The sequence below is a fragment of the Barbatula barbatula genome (assembly GCF_947034865.1).
Source record: "Barbatula barbatula genome assembly, chromosome: 22".
Taxonomy (NCBI): Eukaryota; Metazoa; Chordata; class Actinopteri; order Cypriniformes; family Nemacheilidae; genus Barbatula; species Barbatula barbatula.
The window spans coordinates 5,313,570-5,324,448 of NC_136785.1; the positions used below are offsets into that span (position 1 = coordinate 5,313,570).

At 38.5% G+C, this 10,879-nt stretch overlaps 1 protein-coding gene across 5 annotated transcripts; it reads left to right on the plus strand.

Annotated features, from left to right (window-relative positions):
- Positions 1-3,518: 3,518 nt before the first annotated feature.
- Positions 3,519-10,458, plus strand: smarcb1b (SWI/SNF related BAF chromatin remodeling complex subunit B1b). Of its 5 annotated transcripts, XR_013788270.1 has the most exons (10): positions 3,804-3,905; positions 4,306-4,417; positions 4,580-4,688; positions 5,018-5,155; positions 6,036-6,163; positions 7,039-7,205; positions 7,548-7,738; positions 7,928-8,070; positions 9,024-9,588; positions 10,078-10,455. XR_013788270.1 is itself a non-coding variant. In XM_079487249.1 (9 exons), exons 1-9 carry the CDS (start codon positions 3,822-3,824, stop codon positions 10,115-10,117), a joined length of 1,122 nt encoding a protein of 373 aa, XP_079343375.1. In that variant the 5' UTR covers positions 3,519-3,821; the 3' UTR covers positions 10,118-10,458. The 5 variants fall into 5 exon arrangements, 3 of the variants coding, with proteins under 3 accessions (XP_079343375.1, XP_079343377.1, XP_079343376.1); XM_079487249.1 differs by lacking the exon at positions 7,928-8,070 and having other exon boundaries at positions 3,519-3,905; positions 7,548-7,759; positions 9,457-9,588; positions 10,078-10,458; XR_013788269.1 differs by lacking the exon at positions 7,928-8,070 and having other exon boundaries at positions 3,801-3,905; positions 10,078-10,458.
- The last annotated feature ends 421 nt before the right edge of the window (positions 10,459-10,879 follow it).

Consider the following 10,879-nt stretch of genomic DNA (forward strand, 5'->3'; position numbering starts at 1 on the left):
CTGTGTGGAAATATATGAGAGAGAACAACAAAACAAAATACAATCTGTTGGATAACATAGAACTGAACGGTATCAGGAAGGCTACAAAAAATATATATTTTGTGTTTTAAACATTAAGTAATGCTGACAAATGTCATGCAGACATGAAACAATTAAAACATAAGTCAGAAAGAGATTTCTAATAAAATAATACAGAAAAAGCATCAGAATTGTTTACTAACTTTCCATGGCCACAGGCAGACCCGGTGCTTATGTGTATTGTATCTTTTCCACCTTTTGTACTGTAAAGTAGTATCTGTAGGTGCATTTATGTTTCATCCAACACCACAGTCCCCCACAAGCTTTATAAGGTTATGCAATGCACCACTTTCCAGTTTAGCCTTAATCTAAACAAAATAATATACAGAGAGACTGAGAGACATTCAGCAAAACACATGTTCTTTACCCGTTACACTGAGATTTGGAGTCCCATGTCCTCAGGGTAGGGCAGGGAATATGTTTTACTACTTAAGAGACACTTCTGTGCTTTCTTGAATGTGAGCCATCATCCCAAATGACTTCTTAAAGCATCTCTCGGTCTCCCCACCCATCTCTCTTTTTTCTACTGCTCACGATTTCTTAAAATGTATGCTCTGCATGCTTGGCTGCGCTCACGACAACAATGCATCAATCACTGGCAGCCATAATTAAAAACATAATCAGAATCCTCTGGATGCATGATTTGTAGCAGGTAAATTCTGGTGTTTAAATCGGACAGAAACATTTTTTGCTATAGATTTCCTCTGGTGAAGTCAGAGACTAAATTAAATCAATGTGTGGGTTTTGTGGCTTTGAATTGTACTGTATGTCTTTAAAATTTTAAGCTATTTATATGTTTTTCATACTTTTAATAAAAATTATATTTAATTGCACTTTTAAGAAATGTACAGAGTTTCTATCGCAGAAGAACTAAAGGCCCAGTATATGAAATTTAGCGGCATTTAGCATTCATGTTGCGTATTGCAACCAACAGCTCACTCCACCCCTTATTTCGAAGCACTACGGCGGCTGACACAGAACTAAGATGTCGTCACGCTTTTACTTCTTTGCCGAAGGAGATAACGTATTTACAAATCGCCCTGTGTAGAGCAGTTTGTATGTAAAGGGCTACAACATGACGAATTCCAGGTAAGGGGAGCTGCGGTGAATGTAGATAGAAATAGTTCATTCTAAGGTAATAAAAACATAACGCTTCATTATGTAAGGTTTTCTACACCTCTGAACACATTGTTACAAACAGTATGTCGCTCTATAGAATGAAAATTGCAGTTCATTTGGGTAAACAGACATAAATATTGTCGACTCAACATGTACTAGTTTTTGTTCTCTATAAGAAAATACTGTGCAACTTTGTAACTTCCGCATGCAATAGGAAAGACGTCAGCACAGTATAGAAAACCGTGCTTGTCAAGCAATTTCCACAGTCCTTAATTCTCTATAGAAAAGTGTATTCAATGATCTTCATGACAGGCCTGAAATGCACTTGGATATCCACTTTCACTGGATACAAGCATGCAGGCTGTAGCACAGAAAATCGATTACCGGGAATTAGGCAGTGAAAAAGACAGCAGGACACAGCTGTCTAAATTGCTAAAGAGCTGAGAGCAAAGTGAACAAAGCAGGAGGCCTCAAGAGTGACAATAAATGTAAGTAAAAAATAAGGGAATAGCAAAAAGAGAAAGCAGTCCTGAAGGTTTTCCAGAGCCGACAAGTGTCAGGAGGATGAGCGTTTGAACCATATTTACAGATGAGACATTATTGATTTCTTTATTCATGCAAGATAATAAATTACAGATCAATCCAGTCTGATTTACTGTCTGATTTCAAGGGGGTCTCCAACACTTCCATCTCTTTTAATACGAATAGCTCTGCAAGGCTCCAGTTTGCCCCTATATTTAACTCTCATAAAAAAACAGAAGCTTTCTGTAGGGTCACAAACAGTATTGCCATTGTGCATGAAGCCTATGCAAGTACATCCATATGTGCATTGAATTATAATGACAGGAATCAATCATCATAATTTCTTCCCAGAAGTCAGGTTTATGTAGGCAATATTGAGTGAATTGAAAATCCTGCTTGCACTGTAAAGTTTATGGCTGGTATGAGCGCAGGATTATGACCAGTCTAATAGAAAAAACATGTATTTTCAACAGGACGTGCACGTACACTCACTTATGCATACAGAGACGCCTACAAATTTTTTTTTATAATAATATTACCTTTGGGTGTGACGCATATAAGTGCACAATAGCACCAGATGCAATTAGAGTGTCTATGTGAGATTGAGAAATATGGAACCCTGGCAAATGTGCCTGTATTTCATTTCATTGCTTAGTTTGCAGTTTTTCGGCCTGACAACTGTAGCCATTCAAATCTGCCTCACCACACAACACAATAGCCCATTTCGATAGCGCCAGACCGGTGATACACTCATAGACTCCAGCACAAAAAAACAATTATTCAAGTTTGTGAAAGGCAGATTGCCCTGTGACAATTTACCCCATAGTAGGATGTATCATTCAGGGCTCTTAATGAAATATTCCATACCTTTTTGTAGACAATAAGTATGTGCCTTTACATAAATTACAAAATGAGCATACCATCAGAGAACGGTTCACCCAAGTAAAAAGAGCGTGTCTCCTCTTAAATAAAGTTCATGTTAAGGAACACTTATACAAGACTGCCATCTTGTGTTCATAACAAATAGAGCAGTCAGCAGAATCCAAACCGAATTGAGCAAATTGAAGTAAAATATATCCTAATAAACACTGTGTTCATTGTGTGTTGTATTGGGTGCTCACTGTTTATCAAACATGTACTATTTATGTCACATAAAAGTAACTGCTATTCAAACATGGTCTGAAATATAAAATACATGACATCTACGTCATCATTTCATTTGGATTAGAGACCAGTTTAAAGCAAACTGCATGTTATTCTGAAGATCATAAAGAAACTCTGTACAAGTAAGATTAAATCTCGTTCCTCTGAGTTTATGCTTCACCCCATGCCTGACAACTCCAATGTCAAATAATCTTAAAGTAGCAGTAGAATTATAATTTATTTTATTAGTTGATTTATCAGATTAACTTTTAAATAGGATACAGAAATAGGGAGCCAGAAAGTACAATTACAGCATAGTGTCCCATGTGTAGCAAGATCATTTTTGCATTGACCAAGTGTCCTTTTGCATTGGTATGGGTCATAATCCCATAGCCTACTAAATGTTTTAATGCATCTAGATGAAATAAAAGTAAAAAGCATGTATAACAAGATCGTAACTTTTCTAAAATAAAACATTCTGCACGTGAAACTTTTAAAATAACACTTTCCCTGAGAACAGAAAACCAAACCAACACTTCTTCTAAATTATTCCCTAATTATGTATTTTTTTCAATAACTTTCATTATTTTCTTTTCAACGGGTGGGATCGTTTGCTTTAGTTCACTGGATAATTCTTCCTTCAACAGATGTGATTCAGCAGCCTCGGGGCGTTTTTAACAGTGAATGAGATTGGTAATGACCGATTATTAATGTTCCAATCAAAGCTATAATATGTAGTTTAATGTAGCGTGTTAAATGAAAATGTGTTTTATTGATGAAGCAAGTTCAGGCTGTGTCCGGTGTTAATGGATTAAATCAACGGTCTGCTCTCAGAATCGGGCTTCCAGTGGCGGGCCGATCCGCAGGCCTGCAAACTCGCGCCTCGCTGCGTGAGCTCTTCCCCCTTTCGCCGGTTACTGTACTGCGCATGCGTCTTCTCGCTCATTGTGTTCGCAAAGATGGCGTTGAGTAAAACGTTTGGACAAAAACCAATAAAATTCCAACTCGAGGAAGATGGGGACTTTTTTATGATAGGTTCCGAGGTATGTTTTCTGACTTACTTTATGAGCTACGAGTGTGTTTGAGTCTGATACGTTAACGTAGCAATCACATAAATCCAAAATATTATCTTCCCCCACTTCTCTTTGTTGGTTCCTGTCTGTTTAAGATGCTGCACGTCCACTGAATGAATGATTAAACGTTTATTAGAGTTTAAAAATACACGTGTTCTTGTATATAGTAAATAACTTACACTTCCGATCTACAAAAGTCAGATCAGAAATGCGAGTATACATTCAGGCCAAACGAGTAAGTTCGCGCATGGTGTTACGAATTTATAGTTTCGCTTTAAAGTGCAACAGAACACATAAAAGCGTCTATTAAATTCAACGATGTTGTTTAGACCGTGCATTTATTGTGTAAAACATTGCTTTTGTCATTTAGGTCGGCAACTATCTTCGTATGTTCAGGGGCTCTCTGTACAAGCGGTACCCGTCGCTATGGAGACGCCTCGCATCCGTGGAGGAGAGGAAGAAGGTTGTAGCATCATCTCACGGTAAGGGAATATTTTCTTTTCAATTAAGTCCAGAAAGCATTTTCCAAGTGTAAGGTTAACCACCGTAGAAGCTTCATAGTTTAGTCATAGTCCCAGTCCTGCTTCTGGACGGCAGATTGTGCAGTGTTTTCTTTGTGTTCGATCACGCTTGCACAATATTAGCCACCAGTGTGACCCTGCTGAAGGCATCGGAGTGTGAAGAAATCTTCGAGGGCAATGATGAGAAGTACAAGGCGGTGTCGATCAGCACAGAACCTCCAGCGTATCTCAGGTAAGGGGACAAATCAATATTCAATGAATTGCTGGTTGATTGATTCTCTTTTTAAAAATCCCAACTCGCGTTTCTTTCTCCTGTTTAAACATGTAAAAAAATCTGAAATAATTTTACATTTGTGGGAAAAACTACTTTGGTTTGAGCGATTTGATCACAAAAATGTCGAGTGATTTCCTTGTGACAACCTTTCGTGCAGTTGTTTTTTGTGATCAAATCGCTCCAACCAGAGTATCACTCAAAATGGATGTAGTCCTTAAGAAAAGTCTTCGTTCTGTTGGATTTTACATCCATCTCTTACGTTTTATCTCTTTTTATTTGACTGTTAGAGAGCAGAAGGGAAAGAGGAACAGTCAGTGGGTGCCCACCTTACCCAACAGCTCCCATCACTTGGATGCAGTGCCTTGCTCCACCACCATCAACCGAAATCGAATGGGACGTGACAAAAAAAGGACTTTCCCATTATGGTGAGTTGACTAAACGTGATATGTCTAGAAATAGGGCGTGGAAAACAGATTTTAGGTCAGAGCTGTCAACATTCTTTCAGCACATTATTCAATGTAACCGTAATGACTCGCCATAAACATTTAAGCATTTGTTTATTGTAACAGATGTTGTTATCAGGGCAACATCAGGACAGAGGATGTTTATGAAGAAACCAAAGCATATCTCCACTACATACTTCCCAGTGTTGTTTTAGATCAGCAGATGTAACGACAAACCAGGGCAATGACTCTAAGGTTTCTTAAGGTTATCTGTAGTATCTCATCTGATCATGATACAAAAAATGCATTTGTCAGGCTTATTTTCCTTTAGTGTATCTTTCTTACCTCACACAGGATACATTACCTCAAGAAAGCCTACACTCCCAAAAAGGCCCTCACAAACAAAACTCAGCCAGATGGAATTGTGGTTTTAGGTCCTCAATTTACACAAAATCTCCTTATGTTAGGAGGCCGTCCTCCTGGAAAATCTACTCCAATGTCAACAATCCCCTCTGAAGGCTGTGATAATTGTCAGCAACTGGTTTTAAATGAGAAAGAATTCAGACTGAAATACTGCCAACCAGCTGTTGCTTTCAAACAGTGTCCAAAACAACCACTAAAGATTCATTACAAGACAAGTGTTCTAAACCTCTCGCATAATCACGTATGATGATAAACAACATATCCACTGATGGCATTTGGCGTGTCTGGAAAGGACAGATAAGTTCATGCAGGACATAGAGAGAGTCATGTGGGATGTTGTTTAGCTGTTGTGTGGTGTTTATTTGGACATGTTGAACATATGCTGCTGAGTAATGATGGCGTGTGTTCATCTGTTTCTTTTGTTTTCTTCAATGCCTAGTTTCGATGACCATGACCCTGCAGTTATCCATGAAAACGCATCTCAGGCAGAAGTTCTGGTGCCCATCCGTTTGGATATGGAGATCGATGGGCAGAAGCTAAGAGATGCCTTCACTTGGAATATGAACGGTAAAGCAGACAAATGAATGTCATGAAGGCCTAAGCAATACTCGTATACAGCCGTGGAAGGAAATAAGAGATCACTCGAATTTAGCAAAAATAAGCATTTCAAGATGTATTGTGGCAATTTCCAGTCCAGTGTTGTGTTGCATATCAACAGAAACAAACCTCAGGAATGACAAAAAGTCATCCAACCGAAATGTGAAAAACTGAGAGAATTCAAAGACGCGTAAAAAATGTTTATTCACATATTCATTGGTGTTGTGTTGAAAACATGAATATGAACTTGTTGTCTGTGCTCTTGCATATTTTTGTTATTTGACCAGGTTATCCCGTTTCAGTGTTCTGCAAATAAAAACAATAATTTTATTTGGAATTTGAAATAAACGATTTCACTAGTTCACAGAGTGAAACATAAATAATTATTTCATTTAAACACAAACCTGTCAATGGTACATTTAGAATGAATAATTATCGAGTGGTCGCAAGTGTTTCTGCAGCGATATATGAAAAGCATTACTTTCCTTTTCATCAAATCTAGATCGTTCTTTTTTTATTTTTGAAGATAATTGAAAGAATGTCAGTACATGTCAAACAGATCTCATCCCCATTGACTCCCATAGTATTTATTTTCCCGACTATGGCAGTAAATGGAGGGTGGGATCTCTGGGATATCTTCCTTTGTGTTTAACAGAACAACCCGAGGGTGAACGATCCATTTAATCTGTAGTTCATAAAGAAAGTCGTAATTGACTCACTCTTTTCATTCGGAAGCTGAATATGTCAGACGTCTTTGGAGACCAAATCTGACACCATTGCTCTGAATAAACTTTTCGATATGTTAAACATTGAGCACAATCGTTTTTCTCCTTCTGCATGTCCAGAGAAACTTATGACTCCAGAGATGTTTGCTGAGATCTTGTGTGATGACCTGGACCTGAATCCTCTTGCCTTCGTCCCTGCCATTGCATCGGCTATTAGACAGCAGATCGAGTCTTACCCCACCGACAGCATTCTGGAAGAGCAGATGGACCAGAGGGTCATCATCAAGGTGGGTGTTACAGTCACATCCAAAAATCCGTATTTACTTTTTTATCAGTATGACCACTGTCACCATTATTAGATGCATTTAACTATTTATTAAACATTGTTGTCTTGCATCCCGTTTCGGGTGCATTTGTTTCATAAGACACTCCTGACCAATTGTTCAGTTTTTCCGGGGTCATGGAGTTTGTCTACGTTCCTTATTCCTTTTTTACGTAATTGTCCAAGGCTTGATGAATGTGGTTCTGGACAAGTTTCATTATAATGAAAAGGGGCTTACTGTAACAAATGTGTATAGCTGATAGCTGAGGGTTGGCATTGGCTTTCCTCCCTGTGATTGTACTTGCAGCTAAACATCCACGTCGGAAACATCTCGCTGGTGGACCAGTTCGAGTGGGACATGTCAGAGAAAGAAAACTCCCCAGAAACGTTTGCTTTGAAGCTCTGCTCTGAGCTGGGCCTCGGAGGAGAGTTCGTCACCACAATCGCCTACAGCATCCGAGGACAGCTCAGCTGGCACCAGAGGACGTACGCCTTCAGGTGGGCATCACTCGAATGCATGTACATATACAGCTATTTGCACATTGGTGTCTCGTAGAAGGTTGTCCAATAAAATGGTAGTATCCCTAATCGTACTATCAAACCCCCCACCCACAACCAAAATCAGTTCTGTTGTTGTTTTAAAAATCACTGTCACTGATGATTTATATGTGCGGGTATGATCTCCAGACTCTCATATAAACAAGAAGATTGATGCAGCAGAGATCTCTCTGTGGTTTGCATTCTTTTTCCTCTGTGGCCCGACGTTGAGAAATGTATCTTCAGAATTTATAGCCGTGTATACCACCAGAAGCCTCACGATTTATCAGAAGGTAGAAATGAATTACGTCCTTATGTTGCCTAAGCATGGGAGGTGTTTTGAAATGGGAATCTTTTTTTTATATATATCCCCATGGACCACCAATTGTTAATTTTTTTTATTTGTTTGACACACAAACTCAATGTTCAACACTGACCAATGAAAGCTGTGTTTTGGGGTCATGTGTCCAGACTGGCACATTGTTTGTGTCTGAACCTAAAAAGAAATGACTGTAGCTACTGGGGCTAATTGCTCATGAAGCAGACTTGTCAAGCGTACAACAGCTTTATTGTTTGTTATGATTTGCAGGCCATTTATTATAATTCTGACAAAAGAGGATTTAACATTAGGCAACACAGCAGTCACCATCTTTCATCATCGCATTGAGTTTGTTTATGTCGCCCTTGTGTTTGTATTTGTATCCTGTATGATTCTAGAGAAAAGTGATTTACTTCAATTTAAGCTTTTTTTATCGCTGTTTATTATGTGGTCGTAAACACGAACACGCGCACTCTTTTATGCCACTAAATTAAAACCGTCTCTAATGTGGTCTAGACCATCCGCTGGTTTCTTACAATCACAAAAAGCAGGCATCTGTTGTGTTTTCCTCATTGTGCCTTAAAACGTTTTACTCTGTGGGTGATGGTTTGTGTTCATTGCGTTGTTTAGTTTTCCCTTTACAGTACAGCCCTGCTAGATATTCTGTTTGTGTGTCATGAAATGTTTCATTATTCTGTTGCTTTGATCCTGCATGCAGCCCTGGTTTTATCTGTTTTTAAGGGATGGGGGGCATCAATCCAATTCACATTACACTTTCTAATGCTGTCTGTGGCTCATGCTCGCTGTAGATGCTAAATGGCTTTGTTTGCAGCGAATATTTAAATAATTGTTCATTTGCTTAAAATAACGTCATTGCTTTGCCATAGTCTTCTAATTGTTTGCTTCTCCCACTGTCTGTTCCAATAGGTCTGATTTCAGGTCAATATACTTCAAAATTTCTTGATCTTCTCTCCCTCTTACCCCGTTTCATACCCCGGAAAGCTGAGTACTTTCATCACTTATTTTGCATAGGCTGTTTTTGCAGGGATTCTCCCTGCATGTGGTAATGTCTAATGTCATTTTTTTTAGCTGATCTTGCAACGTTACATAAACATGCTATTTGTCGATTTTCATTTACAGACATATTTTCTACACCCCTGCATGTGCAGTTGTAGCGTGGCTTTAATAATGCTTGATTATAATTAGAATAAAGGACAAAACAATTATTATTAAGTTTAAGTTAAGATGTTTTTATTCATCACCTTTGTGCCTTAAGAAGGGTCACCCATGAAGCACCATCCAGATGTTTAAGTGATTCCGTTGTCAATTTCTGACTCTGTGGTGATGTCACTTCCTGTAGTGAGAACCCTTTGCCAACGGTGGAGATTGCTATAAGGAACACAGGCGATGCGGACCAGTGGTGTCCACTGCTGGAGACTCTGACAGACGCAGAGATGGAGAAGAAAATTAGAGATCAGGACAGAAATACAAGGTGAGAGATGCACATATTTAAAATACAAGAAATGGCTCTTTATATCATAAGGGGTTTTCAAAATGGGGTCCGGGACCCCAGGGGGCCTCCAAAATTTTGTTTTAAAAAGTTATAAAAATCTACTGAAGATTACTACAATTTCATTTAAACAATATGTTGTTTTTATAATATCACACTTACTATTTTAAACTGTTTAAATGCTTCTTTATACAAAAAAAGGATATGTACACTGTTGGGGGTGGCCCTAGCAAAAGGTTTAACATATTTGGGGGTCCTTGGCATGAACATTTTGAAAACCCTTGTCATAAACCTCCTGTTCCATGACATGCAATCAAAAAAAATATGACAATAAAAGCTCAAAGCCACATTATTTTTACATTGTTTTCTTGGAAAATTACTTAAAGCAAAATTTTTGTAATCTAGAATGACCTGCTACGTGCAGTTTTTATCAGATTTGTTGATATTTATAATGTATTACTTATTTCACAGACGCATGCGGCGGCTTGCCAACACTGCCCCCGGCTGGTAGAAAAGGGGCATTACTGATGCTGCCACTCAATGAGCTTTCAGTCTATAAAAGGGCCTCAGGATTGCTGGAGACTTTTGCACAAATAAACAGCGTTCTAGATGACATTTCTCTGGCCTTCTGACCTCCTCAAAAGCATTACACACACTCCACACACTGGGCTTTTGCTCATAGGAGCAGTTTGGACTTCTCTGATCATAGGTCAGATATGAATTTGCCAGTCATTGTAGTGGGCTCCAGTTATAGAGACCTCTGTATTGAGTATTGTGGTTTTTTTTTGTTAATCGTGCTAATCCATGTGAACATTACTTGTTTTTTTTTAAATAAACGAATTTGCAAATTGTATGGATGTGGATCTGTTTTTCTTGTGGGGATTTCTAGATGTGTAACAGTGGAAATGAATGAAATAATGTCGTGGGAATATAGTTATATTTACCTCTGAGAAATGACTTCCAATTTACTGAAATTGGAATAAAAGGCGTGTTATGTTACTCAAAACCAATGAAATCCTGATCATTCTAGAAGTGATTTAAATGTCAGTTCAAGCATTCCGCTCTGGTCCGCTTCAGGTTTATAACTCTTTTTTTCTGTGCATTAGCACATCAGCTGTGCCCAAAATCTGTCCTCTTAAACACATACTTCATGCACAAAGACCCACGCGCTGTGGTTTCCAGAGCATTTCTTTGAAATGTGAGATGTTGTATCTTTAATGTGTATGGAAACTGGAATCAGTTCAATCAAACCCCAGAAAGGCCTCATTATCTG